The 23,430-nt window shown below is 36.7% G+C and overlaps 2 protein-coding genes and 2 long non-coding RNA genes across 7 annotated transcripts in view; 2 read left to right on the top strand and 2 right to left on the bottom strand.

Annotated features, from left to right (window-relative positions):
* LOC134812277 (dTDP-D-glucose 4,6-dehydratase-like) overlaps positions 1-23,430 on the bottom strand; it is a 263,853-nt gene that overhangs the window by 23,272 nt on the left and 217,151 nt on the right. The window contains exon 2 of one of the 2 annotated variants that reach the window (XM_063819619.1): positions 3,054-3,156. In XM_063819619.1, coding sequence (XP_063675689.1) covers positions 3,054-3,155 — 102 coding nt within the window. In that variant the 5' untranslated portion in view covers position 3,156. Of the gene's footprint in view, positions 1-3,053; positions 3,161-23,430 lie in introns of those variants that run through there. The other variant, XM_063819618.1, reaches the window with a different exon arrangement.
* LOC134812961 (uncharacterized) lies at positions 7,961-11,389 on the bottom strand. The gene is made up of 2 exons (XR_010159979.1): positions 11,299-11,389; positions 7,961-8,182 (listed from the first exon to the last, which is right to left on the bottom strand). It is a non-coding gene; the product is annotated as an uncharacterized LOC134812961 (long non-coding RNA).
* Positions 7,972-11,791, top strand: LOC134812959 (uncharacterized). 3 transcript variants are annotated; one of them, XR_010159978.1, is made up of 3 exons: positions 7,972-8,055; positions 10,297-10,401; positions 10,564-11,791. It is a non-coding gene; the product is annotated as an uncharacterized LOC134812959 (long non-coding RNA). The 3 variants fall into 3 exon arrangements; XR_010159977.1 differs by lacking the exon at positions 7,972-8,055 and adding an exon at positions 8,178-8,275; XR_010159976.1 differs by lacking the exon at positions 7,972-8,055 and adding an exon at positions 8,400-8,701.
* LOC134812956 (uncharacterized) lies at positions 13,849-23,421 on the top strand. Its single transcript, XM_063820589.1, is given in 10 exon segments — positions 13,849-14,612; positions 14,804-15,296; positions 17,628-17,784; positions 17,912-18,074; positions 18,260-18,427; positions 18,582-18,745; positions 18,986-19,027; positions 19,029-19,107; positions 22,513-22,626; positions 22,968-23,421. Coding segments are annotated over 10 exon segments (2,361 nt in total). The 5' UTR covers position 13,849; the 3' UTR covers positions 23,186-23,421.

Here is a 23,430-nt window from a genome sequence, read left to right as displayed (position 1 = left end):
TACCTGATACAATAGGTTAACAACACGAGGAAGTCATTTACACAGATGCTCTTCTGTTACAGTTCTTATAATGTTATATTATAAAGGAGCGTTAGGAGAAGCTACTATTCATACCACTATATTACCACATACCATACATACCATATTACCATAAAACCACTGTACCACATATCTGAACATGTTCAGTGACTCGTAGCCAGTCCTTGAGGGTTTAACTAAAGATAAAGGAGTATTGAGTAGTTAGTGAAGACTACAGCTGTAATATCCTATTACAAGTATATTGGTGCGGTGAGACATGCACTCGCCATGTGGCGTGACTAACTTGATAATTGTAACCGAGCCATTACCCTATCTAATCTAAGGTTACAACCACCAAACTGCTGCATATTTTATAATTGTACAACAATATTGGCAACCATCATCTTGTCAAACATCTGCCAGTCTAACAAGTAACATTGTTCTTTATTAATCATCATCGCTTGGCTTTAGTCCAGCATCATTGACCTGGGCTCTCTTCCACTACATTGCAGCAAGTGAGTAGTAATCTGATCCAGATAATATATATACCTAATATCTTATCAACAAGAAGCCCTTAGTTTAGAGGATATTTAATGTTAAGATCTGGTACAAATTATTATTACACTTAAGGTTACTGTCACTGTCACAGTTAATGACGACCATGTAATTAGATTATTTCAAGTTATCTTCATTACGATACATTAAATTAAGAAGATCGAGCAAATTTACAAGGGAATTGGGAGGCAAATATGGTAGAACATTTGCTTGCTCTCATTCATTACTCCTTTGCAAGTTTAAGTAAACCCAAATTAATACAAATAACGCACTATATTTTGAGATCTTAGACCTCCGTATTCACTTACGTGAACATGGCAATACACGATATTACATTTTATTGAAAAGAAATTTGAATTTTTACCAAAGTAATAATTCGCAGCTGAGACAGCCTCAATCCACTCCAGTAAAATGCAATATTGCAGTGCGATTGTGTAACATATTGCATACTCAGAGATCTGGGCTAGAGCGTACCAATATCGCAGATCTGCAAAATGTCGCAACTCTACGACGAGAAACTAGTTATAGTGGTAGTCGTGTCAGTACTAAAAGTGGTCCCGTACAAATATTACATTTGCATTTGAGCACATATTACATAATGCTCAAATGCAGTCACATACAAGCACATACAAGGATAGTAGCACATACAAGGATAGTAGCACATACAAGGATAGTAGAATATTTAGAGCTCATAAAATGGTTCGAAATATTATTTCATTGACACCTATTCCTTTTTAGATAGTGATATTCAAAAAGGTCAATTTCATAATAATGCCTATAATAAGCCAGACCGTTTAGCTCACGAATTAATAGTTCTTTCAGTGGTTTTAAAGCTGATGTAGAGAATTAAGTTCGTAAATTGGAAAAGGAAAGTTTCGATATTGTGCAATATTCTAGCTAACGTGATGGTACTATAATATCATGTGTACCTGGTCTCAAGTCTAGACGACAACGTCAAATATTTGTATTTAGTAATATAGATTCATTGGGAACAAGCTTAAACCTAATGGCTATTTGTAAGTATATTAGTAATAAAAATAGATTGACATCCTACCTATCAAACTGTTCTAGGTGTAGGTAAAATCAAAACCATGTAAGTGAATGGAAGTACATAGGGTACTTATAATATTTACTTTTTATGTGAAAGGAATTTGTTTTTTGCTCTTCTAAAAACTTTTCTATTCAAACCGTCACTTCACGAACTTGAGAAACTTTATCGATAAACTATTTTAGTCATAATTGGTGTCAGATCTTTAAATATTTGGTTTCATATTATGCATTATTATTACCGACATTTTTCAAGCATAGGTGTCCAGTCCATCCATACCAAGTATACACTATACAATATACAAGTACATTTCTGGGAGGTTTATATTAAACACTGCAGAGTATAAGTTTTATCTTAAATAGTTGTGTTATTAAACATTTATTATGATTTGATTTTCTGTTGAAGAATAGTCCAGAAAATAGATCATTCTCCTGGTTATTAAGATGAAACTAACATGTCACCCTAGCTCCAAATAGCCAGCAAACCAAGCCTCAATATAACCTCACGTGTCAAAAGCCCAGCACTGTACTAAAACTAGGGATGAAAACGGCGTACCCACTCAAAAAAGCCACCCAAATCGTGACTTGAGCACACAGCACACCCAACATTGCTACAACCTGTACTGCTAAAATATGAGATCACATTTAAGGAAGTAATGATAGCACACGGTTATAAATTGTGTAATCATGAATTTCAAACCCTGTAGTATTATACAGTGTACCACAACTCTTTTTTGTGTGAATACACGCTAACTTTAAGAATAGAGTGAGTAGAACAGATACTTGCTACAGTAATGGTTAGTTAAAAGGAAACAAGGATGTATAATTCTATTGCATACAGAAATTTCAATCGCTATGTCCCAAAAATGACAGTTTTTACACATTTTACAATTTTATTATTTTACAAAACAGCCATAACTTAATAACTTTAACTAGATTTGATCGAACCCCATTTGCTTTCAAAGCAGGTCAGATGATAAATAACGGAAGTTATAGCTAGATTTTAACTGATAATTTTTCTTTCGGTCTGAAGATAAAATCAAATATGGCAATAAATTTCTCCCTTGCCGTACTATATAAGCTGTAAATTAAAATCACAACAACATTTTCCCTGACCCCTGCCTATACCGTTTTCTCCGCAGAGAAAATCAAAGCTAGCCAGGTTGTATCACGACAACTATTAGATCATATTAGGATACAGCATTTACAGCCAGGTTACATATTTTACTGATTATTGTGTCACATTACTGTGAGTCCAGTACCACATTCCATTAATTTCATGGACTCCGCTTTTAAAGAAATGATTTTACCATATTTGGAAATTTTTCGAATATCAAAAAATTTAGGGAATCTAAAGTAAAATAAATAAAACGGACACTAAAATACATTTAATTGACTAATGAACTAAACGAGTTTACACTAGAAACACATACCTTGTCGATGACAACAATAGTTTCAGCAAGTTCATTGTCCAGTAAGTGGGATACTAAGTTCCTGCCGATAAACCCACAGCCACCCAGAATCAGATACGACATTCTACCTTAAAGTGAGAAAAGTTCAATCAAAACACTATCTGTTATAAAAGTCAAACGTTTAAAATTTGGGTTTTTTGTTCGAATTTTGGAATGAAACTACTGGTGGTTCATAAATAACATGTGGTCAGGTTTCACAGATATCATGACAATCATCCTTCATAAGGCTAAAAGTATTGGAGTTTTAGCCTTATAGTGGATGATTGTCAACTGATGTAAGCACCTATTATTTATGCGCAACCTTTAAGAGCCTGATGGTAAATCACTTGCATATTCATTTATATTTGCGGTTTGATTGATTAACATTTAACAATGAGCTGGAAGACTAATCTATTTCATTATTGTATGTTTGCTGAACAGGAAATGAAATATTCTTCGTTCTCTTTGAATTTTGAACCAAAAGCAATCTCAGCCATAAAGTCCGAAATATAAATTATGATAATTTACATGGTTAACATAGCAAGTGATTTCTGTTCACTGTTTTGACTTAATTCATTTTTCTTCAATGACCATCTTACTGAGGATGGCACAAGATTGAGGTACTCAAAGTTCTATTCCCAAAGAAAGCTTTGATAAACGGAAAATTATCAGAATATAAGAAGAGATTTTTGAAGATTTTTGAAGAGGAGCTTTTCCGCCGTCCCCTTGACTGAAATTTCGCGATTTTGACTGAAATTTTGACCAGTGACCAATCAGTGAGAGTGACACAAGTCCAGTGGCGTAACGAAGGGCCCTGCTGACCCCGCTGTGCAGGGGGGCGCCGTCTTAGGGGGGCGCCAAATCGTCGTTTGAATGTGGGACAATTTCGAAAACTTAACTAAAGTACTAGCAAAACTGCGCGTTTTGCTCTAGATACACACTTTTTTAGAGATTTTACCGGCGTATCCTCTTAAATCGCCTAATTTGTTTAATTTTAGGGAGGGGCACCAAAAGGAGAGGGGGCGCCAACAGGGGGGCGCCTTTTCGGCAGGGGGGCGCCAACAGGCAACGTTACGCCACTGCACAAGTCGCCATCAAGGTACTGGAGTCAGGAAGACAGTGGCGTAACAAAGGGCACCGTCGACCCCGGGGGTACCATCTTAGATGCCAAATCATTGTTTGAATGTGGGACAATTTGGAAAAAGTTAAACTACGGTACTAGCAAAACTGCACGTTTTGCTCTAGAAACACAGTTTAAATTAGAGATTTTACCGGCGTACCCTCTAAAATCATCTAATTTGTTCAATTTTAGGGAGGGGCGCCAAAAGGGGAAGGGGCGCCAACAGGGAGGCGCTTTTTCAGCGGGGGTGGCACCAACAGGCAATGTTACGCCACTTCTGGAAGCAGTATATCCGGAGAAAACTTTGATGCAATGAAAATTTCGAATATGTCCTACTAATAGGATATATTTGAATTTCAGCTTTCTGCGACCCAAATTTCACTGTTTTGACTGAATTTTTATTTATTTATTATTACAGGGCCACTGAGGATGACTGAATTTTCAAGCCGTGATTATTAGTCGAAAAAGAAACATCATTTATAATTTATAAACCATATAATAATAATAATAAATTAATGTTATTTTTATACAGCACCAAAAGGTTAAATAATTTAAATCTAACCCTTATGCTCAACAGTAAATGATACCTAAATGACAGTAGAGATCGTGCATCTCCCTTTGACTGGAGTAAAAACAGAAGTTTTTAGCTGCAAGTTAAATCCTGACTAAATAAGGCAGATACACCTAACAAGAAGATATCCAAGAAAGGTTACCATCAACTGAATTATTGTTTAAATTAATAAGCATTAAAACAAAAACTGTCATGTGCCATTTAGCAGTAGGACGCAGCTCACTAGGACCACTGAGTAAATCGGCGAAAATAAGTTCAGAAAAGCCATTATTGGCACTCGAGTCCTTGATCTTGTCGATGGTGCACTGGGCCTTTTGAACTACCGTCCTTCAGCTTCAGTCAACTGAAATTACTATTAATCCAAGTTGAGGCAATCAGCTGACGCGCGGCTTTTATGGTTATCTATGATAGGTATAATCTGTAATAAAGATATAAATTCAAATTAGTATTCTTTAAAAAAATTTATTATTATTCCCAAAGAAAGCTTTGATAAACGGAAAATCGTCACAATATAAAAAGAGATTTTCTTGGCATAAGGGTTTCACACCCCAATTGCTTATCAAACAGGACAAAAACTCTTCAAGAAGTATACGAAGAGAACGAGAAGAAGAAAAAGGGAGAGAGTGTTGAACGTGGAGAAGGCCACCTTCACCACTACACTTTACCCCTATCCTTCACCTTTACCCGGCTGTATTTCTCACAACTGGAGGCATGTCCAAGGAGTGTAAGCGGTTTGTAAACAGAGTAGCAGACTTCATAGCCAGGAAAAGGAAAAAAAGATATTGCGATGTGGTAAGGCATGTGAGGACTAGAATAAGATTCGCCATGTTAAGGACAACACTCATCGCTCTACGAGGTTACAGAGACAAAAGAATATGAGACAACTTTGTCAGAAGTCTCTTACAACCTCATCCCTGCCCCTAAGATGGACTAGACGTGTATATAATAATAACTGATTGTTGATATTTCATATATAATATTGGTAGCAGTGGAAAATTTCCGTTACCTCTGCCAATTGCATCAATTTACTTAATTTATTGTATATATATGAAAATGTGTATATATATGAAAATGTGTCAAACAGTATATAATTACATACTGTTTGACACATTTTTATTCTAGATTTTCGAAGATTAAAAGCAAAAGGAAGCTTTTCTGCCATGCCGTCCCCTTGACCGAAATTTCACTGTTTTGACTGAATTTATATTCAATGACCATTGCATGATCTTACAGCATACAGATCTACTTAGGATGGCACAAGACACAATTGAGGTATTCAAAGTTCTATTCCCAAAGAAAGCTTTGATAAACGGAAAATCATCAAAATATAAAACGAAATTTTATTGTTTATGTAATAAGGGCCATGAGTTAGCAAAAATGTTTTACCTCCGAAGTTTGATATTGATAAATTTGGTACAAAAAATTGAATAATACAAATTCACTGCGAAATAATTTTAGCTAAAAATATTTCATGTCACGACGCTTGGTCACCGCGCGCCTTGTTTGCGCAAAAATTGCAATTTTATAGTACTTGGCATATTATATATATGTATAACTTCCAGTGCAGTTTCAGTTATTTCGAAATAATTTTTTAATTGTCGCAATCAGCTATTTTACTTAAATTTTGTTATACTTAATTTAAAAATATATATTTGTTGACCTTTATGTGTTGTATGTTTTTAACTCAACAAGAAGCGCACCGAGTTGGACTGGTTGACGGTCTCTCTAATATATTTGAAACAAATATTTTAAGAGTATATCACCCGTTAATTTTCGTCATTTGTTCTTGTCATACGTTGTATGACCCGCCGCGCACGAAGTGCGCGGCTCCCCCTGTATCGTCAGGACATAGTGAAACGACCGTGGGGGTCGCAACGTGATACAAATTTGTTCTGCACGGTGAATTTGTATTTTTCACACTTAGAGGCAACTTTTAATAACTAATTTATCAATAGTCTATTTAATAAGCGCCATTAAATAGACTTTTATAACGTCATTTGACAATTATTATCATTGAGAAACAAATTTTTGAGAAACAAATTTGAATTTTGATCTTTATTACAGATTAAACATATCATATATAACCATAAAAGCCGCGCGTCGGCTGATTGCTTCAACTTGGATTGGTAGTAATTTCAGTTTACAGAAGCTGAAGGACGGCAGCTCAAAAGCCCCAGTGAACCATCGGAAAGATCAAGGACTCGAGTGCCAATAGTGGCTTTTTCGAACCCATTTTCGCCGATTTGCTGTGGCCCAGATGAGCCGCGCCCTGCTGCTTAACGGCACATGGTGGTTTTTGTTTAAATACTTATTTAAATTTAAGCGATAATTCATTTGGTGGTTTACAGTTTTTGAATCATGTTCATCATTTATTTTTCGTTCAATTATCACGTTTTTACAATTCAGTCATACCATGCATAGTCAACATTGTTGAGGCAACCAGCTTCCGCAGTTCAATAATTGGAGACCGAAAAATATAAATTGATCGAAATTTACAATTCATCGTTATCAAATATAGTCAATAATATTCTTGATTCCATTTAGTACATAATAAGTTGGTTTTATTCTCTTGCAACACTACTGCACAACAAAAACTGCGCCTGTCCACCAGCAACAGCGCAGTCATAGGTGTGCAGCCAAAGCTAGGCCACACACCCATGGCCGCGCCGGTTAAACAACTCTATATTCAATCGTTATATTAGGAAATTTTAGTTAATTCTTTGATCACTCTTCAGTGCCGGTGGGCAGGCGCCCCGCATAGTTGGCTTTCCAAATTTACAGTCTCAAGAAAGCCGATACGGTAATCGAGTCCCGGAGCAGAACACACATTTAGAAAATTGAAAAATTAAGATTAAAATTAAAATAACAAATTAGAAATTAAAAATTAAAAATTACATGACTACGAGAGTCCAGACAGGCGACAAACACACAAACCGGACGAAGAGAGGACCCACTGCTGAATTCGACATATAATGAATTGTTGAAAACATAATGATTCCTACACTAATATGATCTTGAGGCATGCCCTGCATGTACTGTGCGAGTACATTGTAAATAATATCTGATAAGATGGGCCAAAAATAGCGGCACAGCGCGCAAAATGCGCGGCGTGACCGCCGAAATTTTATACTTTAGACATTAACATTTCAATCGGCTTTAGCGCTCAGCATATCTTCATTGAGTAGACATTAGAATTTCAGTTCGTTGGAATCGAAGTTCAGTTCACACCAATCTATTTCGTCGTACCTGGACTGCATGCCGAGTAACTCCTTTTTTATTGTGGATTTCACAAGGTTCGTTGATGTAGAGAAGTTGATATTGCTAGCAGTGTTTCTACAATCGTTCCACATTTTTGTCGATTGATATATGAAGGAGGTGGATGGGGTTGGAGTGATGAATCGATCAGCACGTCTTGATGATCTGTTAAATAGATTTAGGAGTGGGACTGGGGATTCTAATTTATTGATTTTGAACATTTCCAATAAACATGTGTGTTTGAACAAACTGTGTATGGTTAGTAAACCATTTTTCTTAAATAGCGGTTTTGTGTGCTGTTTTTCATAGAAGTCGCTTCCTAATTTTTGCTTGTCTTTACTTCGTGTTCTAGCACAAGTTCTAAACTTTTCTAAGTACGCCTCTCGGTTACCAAATAGTATTCTAACACATTTCTTCTGAGTGATAAATATTGGTTCAAGCCTGTTGTTACTAAGGCCACCCCATACTGATATCCCAAATCGCAAGTGTGATTCAAATAGTGTGTAGTACAGTTCTTTGTAGAGTTTTTCTGGAATAATGTGCCGTATTCTACAAATTTTCCCACTTTCACATTTCAGCTTTGTGTTGAGCGACCGTATATGAGCATCCCATTTAAGCTGATCATCAATAATAACACCAAGAAACTTCACCTTTTTGACTTGCTTTATTACTACATTGTTTAGAGTAAGTACGTGTTCTTCTTCATTATGTTCTACCTTGCTTTTTCTATTCGTTGGTTTAAAGTGAATGTAACAGCATTTCTTAATGTTAATATGCAGGAGATTACATTTCATATACAGTTGTACCAGTTTGAGAATTTGGTTTGCTCGTTCATATAACTTTATCTTACATTCATCCGCGACAAATATATTTGTATCGTCAGCAAATAGAATGAACTTGCCTAGTTCAGTTGCCCTATATAGGTCGTTGATATAAATAATAAATAGTAACGGACCAAGACAAGATCCCTGGGGTACTCCAAAGAGAACTGGAAGCTTGTCAGACTCTTCTCCTAGGACCGAGACGTATTGATATCTATTAGAGAGATAACTAGCAATGAGTTTGTTGGCATTGCCTCGAATTCCGTAATTATCTAGCTTACTCAGTAATTTGTCAGCTGAGATGGTATCGAATGCTTTGCTTAGATCAATGAATATTCCGAGCACGTGCTGCTTTTTATTAAGGCATGATTCTATATAATTCACTGAGAAATTCAGGGCATGACTAGTAGAGTGATTTTTACGGAATCCATACTGATTTTCATAGATCATATTTTGTGACTGGAAAAAGCTGTATAGCCTACTATATATAATTTTCTCGAATAACTTACCAAATACGGCTAAGGTAGAGACTGGTCTATAGTTTTCAAGTAATTCTTCATTTTCTTTCTTGTATATGGGACTGATCCTGCCAATCTTTAAATCGTCCGGGAATATTCCCTCCTTCAAACATTCATTGTATAGTACAGATAATAGGGGGGCGATAATTCTGGATGACGCTTTTACAACATGTATTGGGATATCAGACGATTTGCCATTTTTCAATTCTGATATTATTTTACATACTTCATCGATTGTACAATCATGCATGTAAATACTGGTCGTGTTGGATTTTGGTAGGTAGTCATAGATACTGGGGATGCCATTAATTAATAGTTCGCCGATTTCATTGTATGCCTCGTTAAGATTAGAAGCTAGGGAGACAAAGTACTTATTAAACTCATTAGCTATTACCCTACGATTAGTAATTTTTTCATTATTGATAGTAAATAGAGGTTTGGTTTGTCGTTTTCGTTTACCCCGTATTTGGTTAATTAATTCCCACGTCTTTTTACTGTTTCCGTGCAACTCTGCAAATTTTCCACCATAGAACTTAGATTGAGCATTGCGGCGATCTTTTTTGACCTTCCGCCTGCAGTCACTGTATTTTTTATACTTGTCACGTTTTGAGCAACATATTGGGCATTGGCATGTCCCCCCTTTATTTTCAATTTCCCCAAATTTACATTTAACTTTTCTGACCTTTACCCATTTATCGTAAAGTTCGTGCTGATATGAAATTTTGCCCACAAGGTCTGGTGTAATCCATGGGTTGTTCAGTGCTGTTCTTTTAGAGCATTTAGGGGTTTCTAACTTACAAGTTCTATCTATACAGTCCTTAAATATGTCGTGAAATGTTGTAAAATTGTCGATAACATTATTATTGAGATCATGTTCCAGAGTCTGTAAAAAAGCTTTTACATTCGGTTTGTTGTAATCATAATACTGTTTGTATTTCAGGTCAATTCTGCTAGAGTCCAAGTTTCTATCAAAGATTTGGAAGATGGGTGAGTGGTGTGATATACGGTCAGTCAGTATTCCAGAAGCTACTATACTCTCTACGTCGTTAGTTATTATGTTATCAATACAGGATGCTTTGCAGCCTGGTTTCTCATGTGTTGCTAACGAAATTAGGGGGAAAAATCCTTTACTTAATAGTATTTCTTCATAGCGTTGTACGATTGTGCTATTCTTATCGTGTAAATCAATGTTAAAATCACCCGCTAGGTAACTACACTTGGGGAGACTGTCAAGGATGTCAGAGAGTTCAGATAGTGCAACATTGACATTACCACTTGGAGGACGGTACATTACACCAACTGTTACTGGGGAAGTTGTACTACTTACGGCCACAAAAAGAGTTTCTAAATGTTCAGTGATATGGGATACATTGCCGTTTACTCTGGCACTAAGAGTGTCACAAACATAGAGAGCCACTCCAGTGCCCTTTTTTTTATCTGGTATTGTGTTTTGGTAGAAACTGTTGTATCCAGTTAATTGATACAAACTGCTGGATTCAGGACCTTCATTTGTTTCCGCTAAGGCTATGATCGAGAATTTCTTGGTGAGCCTATGGGATTCAATAGCGAAAGTGTCGAAATTTGACTTATTGCCGTCGATGTTTTGGAAGAGAAGCGATGAAAATTCATTCATTTGATTATCTAGTGCTTTGTTGAATTCCTTGACATTGTACGATACGCAGTTATTTAGTATTTGATCTACTTTTATGATAGTGTCATCCACTTCACTACTTTCAATATCACTTAAATTAGTGCATGCAAGTCGAAATGGATTGTAACGAATAACTGCTAAATGTACGCACTTGGGACAGTAAAAATCGTCAGATAATGTGTCATTGTTAATGGATTTGGTATAGCACTTATGGTGCATTGGGCAGTCGCATTCACAGCATTCAACAATGAATTGTCCTACGTTAATGAACTTCGCACAGACTAGGCATACCTCTTTACTCAGGGGAGTCAGAATGGCTGGTAACCATCCTGGTGTCGAGACTCAGCAGCAGTAGTAGAACCCGTCCCACTCAACACGTTCCGATATGAGCGTCCATCAACCTCGTCTGTTCTCCTTTTCCTTCTATCAACTCCTCCATTCATTCTAAGAAGCACTGTGTTACGAATCAAAGTGCCTAGTTTAGCTGTACCCCTCCAGTTAAGGTGGAGATAATCTGGTCGCTGGTCTCGGCCGATGTTTCTGGAGAACTGTTGGCTAAGAAGCCCAGCATCATCACAGAACCCACCGAACCCATCAACGTAAGTCACACCAAAATTTGAAGGGATCAGCCATGTCAGAATAAGGCGGTTAAAGCAAACAACTTTTCTATTCAGTTCAGCAAGCTTTGTAGGCAGGGCTGGACAAACATATACATGTGCCTTAGGGTTAATAGCATGAATTTTCTCAATCTTTTTAATAAAGGGAATAAATACATTTCGTTTAATATCAGCTGTATTCTTGATCTCAGGTTTTTTAAGATCATTAATCGCACACATCAAAACAACGTTACGATAACCACATGTGACATATGGGTCAATCTGGTCAACCACTGGTGCAAAATATTGCCTCCCAGGGAACCATTGTCCAAACGATTTCCTGGCCAGACATCATTTGCTCGTTTTGGAGATGAAAGAGAAGGCAAAGAATGATTTGAAGAGACGATATTATATCAGAAGTGGTATTATTTGTTGTGAGGACAAGACATAGTGAACGATGCATAATCATGAAGTTTTTCTTGTGTGTGACTTAACGGGTGATACTCGTAATTTTTAAACGCTTCACAAACTAAAATATAATATACCCTGCACAGCGGGGTATTTATAACAGTTATAAATGTTCAATAGTTGCAGAGCGATTTCAAGAGTAGTGGTCCACAGGGGTCCGAAAAAGCCGTACAGGCACTTGGATCCTTATCCTTGTCACTAATCTCGATTGGATTCGGTTTACACAAAACATGAACATTTAGACGTACACATTGACACGATATTTATTAGAAAGCAAAAAGTATAAAATAATACGTGCGTGCGCGGCTTGAGCCGCGCCGCATAAGAACGGATGCGTGCAGGGGCTGGAGTACGCTTGTATGTAAATTAATGAAATGTTGCATTGTAAATATTGAGAATTGACGATATATTATGATCTAATAGTAAATTTTACAAAGCTGGCTTTGAATTCACATAGCCATGTGCCTACGCGTACTACTGCAAGCGAGAGGGCTCTGGTTAGAGCAAGGCTTTGAATTTAGGTAAGATTATAATTTTTTTTAAAAAAACCACGGATAGTTTAAATTTATTTCTATTTGACGTATAATCATAAACAATTTAATCCTGTTTTCAAGAATGCGCGGCTTTGGCGGCCAGTTATTGACTTATACATTAAATTGAATTTTAAATAGAAATGTGAATATATTAAAATTTAAAACTTTTAAAACTGAGGCTTATAAATATTATTATATTATGATTGTAAAATAAAGGATAAAATTTTAAATTTGTTTCACTAAATTTGTTTCACTTTTGGTACCAAATTATAATATTTGAAGCACCAAACTCTCTTCAAAAGTTGAAAAACCCAATTCTATGTGAAAATTTCAAATCCAGTTAAAATCGTATACGGTTAACACATAACAATGTTTCATAAATTAAAAGAATTAATAATATAATAGCATCAGTAAGATAGAGTCAATTTCAAATATCCCAAAGATATCGAAAAAATAAAATAATCTTAAATACGTTTGTTGATAAATATCTCAAAAATAAAAATTTTCTAATACATTCTCGAAAACGTTTTTAATAAACACCATAATAGCGCACGTTTAAGTTTTCCTCGCAAGCACATTACACTAGTAGTAAAGTCAGTCATTCTGAACTTTGGGGTTAAAATGTTAAAAATTTTGGTTGATCTAGTGTTGTGGTTGTCAGGTGGGTCTACCTGACAGATTAGAAGGCAGGGTTTCCTCGACGAACATGTGTAACCCTCATATCTAGGGATATTGGAGCACGGAATTTCATTATCTTGTAGAGCTCGAGGTAACTGTGGTATGTATAGAGATTTTGTATAGCTAGAATATTATTATGCTTGAATATCGGTTTGGTGTGTTCTTTTATGAAAAATGTTTGGTCAAGTTTCTGGTGTCCTATAGGCCTAGTACGTGCACAAGTCTTAAACTTATCAAGGTACGCCAGCCTATCACCAAATAGTACTCTGAGACAGTACTTCTGAGCAGTAAATATTGAGCTTATACGTTGCTTAGCTGCCCCACCCCATACAGATATACAGTAGGAAAGATGTGATTCGAATAGAGTATAATATAATTTTTGATGTAGAAATTCTGGAAGGGAGCAGCGAAGTCTACATAAAGTGGATGTGGAATGATTTAGAGTTCGCTTAAGAGCTTTATATTAATGTGATCTTCCCATGATAGGTTCTCGTCAATTATAACAGGTCCAGAAATTTTGCGGATGTTAAGAACTACATTTTTACAAACTGTATTACCATAGCAGCTATGTCCCTCAAGAACAAACTCTCCTACAAAGACGTAGATTTCTCCAATAAACGTGTGTTCCTACGAGTAGATTTCAATGTTCCATTAGACAAGAAAACACATACGATTACCAACTTACAACGGATAAATGAAGCAGTGCCCACAATACAGCACATCCTTAACTCCAACTGTCGCACTTTAGTTCTTGCTAGTCACCTGGGTCGCCCTAATGGTAAAGTTACCAGCTCTCTGAGCTTGCGCCCTGTAGCTGCTGCATTGAAGGATATTTTGTCTTGCAATGTGGTGTTTTTAGAGGACTGTGTGGGTGAGAAGGTAACAAGTGCTGTAAATGGAGCACCCAAGGGAACTGTTATTTTGCTGGAGAACCTCAGATTTCATCCTGAGGAGGAAGGCTCATCTGTTGATGAAAACAAGAATAAAGTGAAGTCCAGTCCAGAGTCTGTTGCTAAGTTCAGATCCCAGCTCTCTGAACTAGGTGATGTGTATGTGAATGATGCATTTGGCACTGCACATCGTGCACACAGCTCTATGGTTGGTTTCAAGTGCCAGCAGCGTGCTGCTGGAGGCTTGTTGAACAAGGAATTGACCTACTTTTCCAAAGCTATGGAGAGTCCTCCTAGACCTTTTCTTAGTATTATGGGAGGTGCCAAAGTGGAAGATAAAATACAATTGATTATGAACCTGATGGATAAAGTAGATGAGATGATCATTGGAGGAGGGATGGCCTTTACATTTGAGAAAGTTCTGCACAACATGGAAATAGGTAAATTGAATTTAATGCAAATTAATTAATTGAATGAATGAGCATGGATGGGGCATGGATATTTTAAAATCGAATTCACCAATTGAATCTGAATAATCCTAATTAATCCTGTATATAGCATTGAGTGTAACATTCATTGAATGATATTTTCGAATAACAACAACTTAACTTAAATTCTGTTTTTTTAACAGGAGGCTCACTGTTTGACGCAAAAGGAGCAGAAATAATCCCACAAATAATGGCTAAAGCAGCTGAGAAAGGGGTAAAGATACATCTTCCTACAGACTATGTGACTGGAGAATCTTTCAGTCCTGATACACCTAGCAAAACTTGCACTAGAGATGAAGGCATTGCTGTTGGTATGGGACTTGATGTTGGACCTAACAGTGTTAAACAGTTTCAAGAGGTCATCTCACGCGCTAAGATCATTGTCTGGAATGGACCAATGGGCGTGTTCGAGTTTGAAAAGTTTTCAGCAGGAACAAAAGGAGTGTTAGAGGGAGTTGAGAAAGTTACTAAAGAAGGATGTGTTAGCATTATTGGTGGGGGTGATACCGCTACTTGTGTCACTAAATTTAGCTCTGCCGATAAGTTTTCTCACATTAGTACTGGAGGAGGAGCAAGTCTGGAATTATTGGAAGGCAAAGCATTGCCTGGTGTTGCAGCGCTCTCTGATAAACCTATGTAAGATACTTTTTTACTTTTAGGAAGTACAGTGAAAGCCCAATTTACCGTACAGTTTGGGAGATAGGAAAATGGTAAATTAGGGTGTTTGGTAAATCGAAGTCCCGGTCGGATCACATACCTTAGTTCCCAAAAATTTGTGTGCCATTATATTGAGCACAATTTATTTGAGCCCGAAAAATTTGGGCAGAAAATTTGAACTCATTTGGGCGACCGAAAATTTGGGCACAAATTCTTCGAAAAATGAACGATTTTCCACTAAAAATTTCAGTTAGATATTTGCCTTAGTTCATTATTGTTCCTTATTATTCCAGTCATTTTGCTTTCAATTTTAAGCATGTAGGTGTGTCAGCTCAATGGAGGAGTTTCATCAGACAATGTGAAAATTGATACCCGCTTGACAGTGATCCGTGAAGTACACGCTCGTTGGATCAACGAACTTTTTGTATATTTAAAAGGGAGGCCAGATGACATAAGGAAAGGCTTTGAGAAGTCGGGTATAACTGATGCTTGTAGATCAGACTTTACGGTGGATGATAATCCATTTGCAGATCTTGTTTCAATCTTTAGTTATCCGTACCTCTAGCCATTTGTTTTATTAGTAGCTGTTAGCTATTCCAGTTATTTCTATTCATTTAAAATATAAGCCTTTTTACTTGGTCAAGCCATGAATGACAGATTAGAAAACTAAAATTTCAAATATTATTTCACTTGGATATGAAGTAAAAGCCATCTTTCTATAAATTTCAGGGCCACAGGCCAAATGCCAAAAGTTTGGTTAGCAAAAAATTTAGCAGACGGAAAAGATTTATGCAATTAATTTGGTCTGCAAAAAATTTGGGCGAGAGGCCCGCTCAAATTTTTTGTCGCCCAAATTTTTGGGAATTGAGGTAGTTTCTCCTTGCACAGTATAAGTTCAAGGGTTATGGTTGACAAGCAGTAAAGTTACCTGGGTACTGTGTAGATAGGCGAAGCCTGACAAACTTTCTTAACATCATGATCCCGTTTATAAAACTAAAATTTAGATATGTTCTAAAAATGTTCTGAGGAAGGGGAAGGTGTACGATAAATTGGGGTTTTACTGTATAATTGTTTAACAATATATTAATTTATTGATATTTACCTTACTCGGGATTATTACGACGGGTTTATTGACGACCGGTTAAAATATGGTTCGGGAAAAATATGGCGAAATTGCTCAAAACCCACCACATTTTCCCGGTCGCCATTTTACCGGTGTCCAACCTTTCAATTTTAGATTCAAAAATTTTGTCTCAGATGTAAATTTCCTTATTAGAGATAAGCAAGTTTAGAAATTTTCGCGTGAAACAAGTCGAATTATCAATAATTGTTGAAAGTAGACAGAAAGTAGACAGAAATAACGTGTTGGTAGTCTAGCACTCTAGCAAATTCGTTGTTTTGAATTAGCATTAAATGTTTACGTGTATCAAATAACCATTATGACTCAATTTGTAGAAAATCTTCGAAAGAATGCATCGTTCACTGATGACTGATGAAACTGATTCATGTTATTGACAGTTTTAATTAATTCAAGTTTTAATTTAACTGTTACTTTTACTTGGAGTCCTATTTCATTATGTAGAGATAGTCAATACCTAAGAAATTAAAAATTGGCATATTTAAATCAACTTAGACAATAAGGATATTATATGACAAGAATTGGGCAAAAAGGTGAATTTTTTGCAATTTTAGCCAAATGAAGTCGAAAAACCTACAACAAGTGTCCCAATAGTCTTCTTTAGTGAATATTAGACAACGATTAAAATATGAGCACCCATACCCCTCGGGAACCCTAAAAGCTGAGACGGCGGGTTTATTAACGACCGGTGAAAATGTGGTTCGGGAAAAATATGGCGAAATTACACTAAACCCGCCACTTTATCCCGGTCATAATAATCCCGAGTAAGGTATAGAATAATTGAATTGATTAATTTCGATCTTTATTAAGTATGACGACATTTTTACATCTAATCTTTCATTTGTTGTTCAAGATAACATTTTTCACTGTTTTGATTTAAGATTTTATATAATTGGCATGTGTAACTGTAGCTAGATAACTGCCCAGGTTATGCACCCTAGTGCCTCATTATTTGGTCTTGATGTATAAATATTCGTTAAATATTCGTTTCTATTCATTGTTTAAATGGTAGTGTACCCAATTTAATTTCGTGTTTTATTAATTTGATTGTTTGATTGCATAAACTATAGATAATAATAAATATAAATGGTTGTCTTATTAAAACTTTACAATAATGTCACAAAATATTACCGCATGATATTCCCTTGTAAGTGTGATCATTGTGCATCCAGGATGTCTCAGCCACAAGCTCTCTCTCCTGCCCAGAAGAAGGAACTGCGACAAATCGCACGGTCCATTGTCGAGAATGGAAAAGGAATTCTAGCAGCTGATGAGAGCACTGGAACTATTGGAAAACGTTTGGGTGGAATTGGTGTAGAGAACACTGAGGTAATGTTGTTAGAATACCAAAGTTGTCTTGAATTTATGTATGGGGTTGATATCATTATTGTTCTGTGACGAAATCACAAATTGATTTACCCTATTTTATTAAATATACTGACTGTGAACTCCGCAGGACAACAGAAGAGCTTACAGAGAACTACTCTTCACTCTACCAAAGGAGGCAAACGCTGGCTCGAGTCTGGGAGGATGTATTCTCTTTGAAGAAACTTTGTTCCAGAATTCGTCCAGTGGTGTCTCAATGGTGAAACTACTCCGAGATCAAGGCATCATCCCTGGTAAGCTGAAGTCATGTCTCGTGATGCCAGTCTTATAGATATTAAAGATTGAACAAGGTCAACTTGTGGGCTGGTGGTCTGATTAAAATTGAACAGAAACTCTTTCATCTATACTTCATAGAATTAATGATACTGTACTTTCAATGTAATTAAAAAGTAAAAAACTTAACAATCCATTTGCCCAGGTATCAAGGTAGATAAGGGTATTGTAATGTTGCCCGGAACCAATGGTGGGGAGGGTGTTACTCAAGGACTTGACGGACTGGCGGAACGATGTAAGAAGTACAAACAAGCTGGTGCTCAGTTTGCTAAGTGGAGAGCTGTTATCAAGATCGGAGATAACATTCCCTCTGGTTTGTGTTTAATTAATACCATTATATTGTTGCTATTTTGATCTGAGCTGAAAAATGTAGCCTGAATTGTAAACTCAAGAAATTATTTAACTAAAATACCTTTACAGCCTGTGAAGCAGAAAGTATAACAAACTAATCATGACACATCTAACAGAGCTAGCAATCCAAGAGAACGCTGTTACTCTGGCCAGATACGCAACTATCTGTCAACAAGAGGGTTTGGTCCCAATTGTGGAACCGGAGGTGCTCTGTGACGGTACACACACTCTGGCTCGTTGCCAGGAAGTCACCGAGAAAGTACTTGCTGCTACCTACAAAGTACACGACTCGCTCATTACTTGTTTACTTTTAACCCTGCTCAGGCCTGAGCGTCAATAAAACTCTTTCCATGGCACACGTCCATTATACATTGATAGTATTTCAATTTTATGTCTAATGTCTCTTTCTTTCTCTCAAACAAAAAATTTTTCACTTAATCGGTACAGTTTACCTGGCCTGTAACTGCCCAATAAGCCAATTACCCGGTATTTAATTACCCAATTAACTAACAATCCCCAGGCGTGCAGTGACCATCACCTCTACCTGGAGGGGTCTCTGCTGAAAACCCAACATGGTTACAGCTGGTATGCAGTGCCCTGAACAGGCTACTCCTGAGCAAGTTGCTGAGGCCACTGTTATCAGTGAGTATTATATTGTTTTTGGAACAACCAAATGGGGCTTGGAATCTTTGTTTTTCTTAATACATTATGAGACTTGAGAGCGTGAAGATAATCGTTACATAGTAATGTAGAGAGAATTGAAACTTTTAAGTGAGTATTCAAGTTTTCCCGCTTTGTGGTTTTTGATGTTCACCTTTCTTTCTTGCTGATTGTGGCGTGAGTAGAGACCGGCACTTACAGTTCCCTCTCACGCCACCGCTTGATAAGGCAGCAAATATTTTAGCAGCCAGTGAAATCTTTTGTTAGTAATTGGGATTAGAACTTTAGGATCCTTATCTTTATTGTAGCTTGATCCCATCTCCTGGTGGAATCAACTAATCGGGCAAAGTGTCGATGAATATTACATGAATTGGAAATATCTCGCTAACCACATCAAAGCCTTCCTCGTACTTCGCTTCAATTTTGGGATAACGGTATTAGCGAAGGCATCAAGCCATCAAATGTTATGCGAGAAATAAAAATATCCTACCAGAATTTGACTCTATCATATATTATATTTTTAAAGGTTGATATCTTATTTCGATAATGGCCACAATGAGCATTTTAATAACAATGTTAATTCAATCCTAAAATGTGCCATCAGCCATGTAATGTATCAAAACTGTTAAAGTATAGATAAATCTATAAATGTGCTTAAAAAACTTCTTATCGGCCATGTAACCCAGAAAATTGTGTTGCTTTTAAAAGATAAGCAGCGTTATCAATCAGAAATCAACCCAGTTATAATACAAAATTTGATAATGGGGGACCAAATTTAAATTGTCTATCCGTCACAATCTGATGAGTCAGTTGTTACTGGTGACACGTATCCTATTGGTGGTAGTCGATTACCCGCAATATGATGCGGTAAAAGTAGCTTGGATTTCTTTTCCTTTTCTTATCTGGAAGAAAAGAGTTTGATTTGACTCGCCAAATATACTATAAAAACTGACTAATGCAAATAATCTCCTTCATCTTAACTTGAAAGGTCATTAAAAGATTAAACCAGTTTCTTCAAGCGCCGTATATTTTGTAACATTTCTCGCTCTCTCTGCTAGTTCTACTTCTAGAATGCACTTAAATCAAGAATCCAAGATCGATAGTCTCCAAAGTTTATAGATATTAGGTATTACACATCACAATATATTAGGTAGTATATGTAATGTGTCTTCCTAGTGGCTAGATTTTGTGTAAACGCTGTACAGAGTTTCTTTAAAGGATAAATCACGACCGTCAGTACCGTTTAGCTATGAGTTTAACATTTTACATAATTATGTGTGAATTATTAATGAACATTACAGTGTAATCTTCGTAGGGAACATCAGTTTAGTATCTTTTAAAACCTTCTAGAATTGTGTTTATAATTAATGGAATGGAGCAGGTTCTTTACACTTCACAAATTCCCCCAGATTTAGTTCTGATCACGCCTCATTTGGGTCCAGTATGTTAGGAATGTTCTACAACCTTCTGGAAATCACTTAACGCGAGGAATAGCTAAGTTCCAAAACCACCTAGAACTCATTTATATTGAATTTATAGAGTACAAATCACACATTACCGAGACTACCGTTTGGTTGGGCATTATAATATGTATTATGTTCCACGATTATACGCGACTCTCATCTTACTCGTCTCATAATAATGGCATTACAATGCTATTAGGAACCGCAGCTCAGTGATGTTTGTTCTGCAACCTTCTAGAATTATGTTCATAAGAATATGAAATGAAACCGTGTATTTATACTGCAAAAATGGATTTTGAGTGTCTTACATAGCTATTATAGGTCGGTGGTATGTTCCAGAACGTTCAAGAAATTGATCATCATAATCATAATAAAATGTTGATAAGCCGACTTAGTTAAGTTAATAATACCTTAATATTATGATTATAAGCATGATAAGATCGCGTAAGAACTTCTTGGAAGTTCTGGAACAAATATAATATGATATTATGCTCTACTTGAACCTTCTAGATAATTTTAGATAATTTTTGATGGTCCTATTTTCGTAGAAATGAATAAAGTTTTAGGACTCCTAATATTATATCACTCTGCTGCATGTTATTCTTATCAATCGAATGATCTGGACGATGTTACAGTGTTGCTTAGTGACAGCTGTGGCCTGTGGTATTTATTACTAAGATCTTTTATTCTGACCCTCATATAGTACACAAGTTGAAAATTCTAAATCGGCACAGCAGCACAGTTTTGAATATTCTACCGCCTTTCAGAAAAGTAGAAATAATTCCACATCAGTGGTTATGAATGCTCTACCAAGAACTAATTGTAATGGCCATGTTGAACTTGAGCAGTATGTTACTGTCAGAACCAGGCTTGCCCACCACTAATTTGTAACGTTACTCATCACATGTACATAGTATGTTTAATATCCTGACAACATCTGGTGCTGTAAGTTTGCAGTGGGTATTAATAATACTAGGAGTACGCATAGTTTCACAAAATAAACACAATGTTATTTGTGCTACCCCACGTACGTTATTATAAAGACTAACTCACTATTCATTACCTGCGGGTTTATTACGTCACAAATTTCATAATATCTTCAATCCTTGCTCTTCTGTTGTCTTGTATTCTAATTTCTGGGTCTAGCGCCGACTGAGGCTTCAAGGTACAAATTACTACGGCACTCACCCGGGAAATCTTTATTCGGTTACCTGCTGCTAAATGTGATCTGCACGGAATACGTGGCAACCATAACTAACTTTGGTAGGACTAATGTTGTAGGGAACATCCAGAAAGACCCGTATTTACGTACTAGATACTAGATAGTTAGGACACCCTTGGGTAAACAAATCACTCCGGTTGTTTTGCGGTAGACAGAGCACAGAGGTGTCAAATTGTGGCGGGATATTTCACATTTCTTAGCGTCGTTGGGAAATGTTGAATATCACACCGATCAGTATCTTTGACTTAAGATTCACGTACGATCTCTCAATCAAAGATCGTACAAGATAATTTCATGGGACACGCAGTGTGACTGCAATATGATTTTATTAAAGTAAGAAGCAGTGGCTTTTGTGTCGATGGGTTGGCGATATTAGTATTGTTCTGGAATATACCACGGAAATTAGGACAAGAATAATGTTATGTCAAGTGTCATTATGGTGCGGGATGGTTTGCTAACGTCATCTCGTTCTCCCATTTCTTCTAGAGCCACGTTGTTATTCTTGCATATTCTATCTGCACGAGGTCTACTAAAACATTTTGTAGCAACGCGCGCCTGGTAGTTTTATACAGCGCGCACGTAATTTTATATTTGTTAGGCCGTAGAAATTATAAAATTTATGGCATGAAAAGGGCGCTTTATTTGACTTAATTAATAGGGGAAATAAATTATTCCTGATCTAAATATAGCACTTTCCCTCAGCCCTACAGAGGACAGTTCCCGCAGCTGTTGTTGGAATTACATTCCTGTCTGGTGGTCAGAGTGAGGAGAACGCCACCCTCAACCTCAACGCAATCAACCAATACCAGGATCCTGGTATGTTATCTTAACTCTGTATTTTACAGTTCAATTATAAAGGGCAAATTCCTTGTTGTCTCATATTGAGTGTCATATAATAATTGGGATTTTTTCGTTTGGAAACACATGTTCTAGCCATTTTTTCGACAGTATACCACGAAAATTCGTTGCATCCAAGCGGGACGATTGAAGGTATGCATGCTGTAGACGCTATGCTCATTACGAAGAAATAGCACATTTTGATGTTCAGGGTCTTTAGTGAAATGGCTACAATGATGTTCATATGTGTTATCAAAGCTACAATTCATAACGTAATTACGAAGCATGACCATCTTAATCTAAAATGTACCCACCCTCAGGTCGCAAACCCTGGAAGCTAGCTTTCTCCTACGGAAGAGCTCTGCAAGCCAGTGTCCTCAAAGCTTGGCAAGGAAAGCAGGAAAACGTTGGAGCAGCACAGAAAGAGCTCCAGAAACGGGCCTACGCCAACCACATGGCCTGCCTGGGACAGTACTGTGGGGATGTTCACGGTGCTAGTGGGAGCGAGAGTTTGTTTGTTGCAAACCACACTTATTAGAGTGGGGTTTTATAGTGAACCACACTTCAAACCATACTTGTTAGAGTGAACTCTTGGAACTGTGTTTGATCCATTTCTTATGAAAAGTGTTGTTTTATGTTCATATATCTCATTATTTCATTTATGATTTCATTTTTTGTTTCATAGAGTCCATTAAATTATTAGATTTGCTTAAGTAGTCGAACGTTTTTTAGTGTTGAATAACCTTAGTTTGTTGAATAAATTTCTGAGTGAAATGGTTCTTT

Source organism: Bolinopsis microptera, chromosome 3 (genome assembly GCF_026151205.1).
Source record: "Bolinopsis microptera isolate Bmic1 chromosome 3, MBARI_Bmic_1.0, whole genome shotgun sequence".
NCBI classification, from domain to species: Eukaryota; Metazoa; Ctenophora; class Tentaculata; order Lobata; family Bolinopsidae; genus Bolinopsis; species Bolinopsis microptera.
This window is presented reverse-complemented; position numbering and strand designations above follow the sequence as displayed.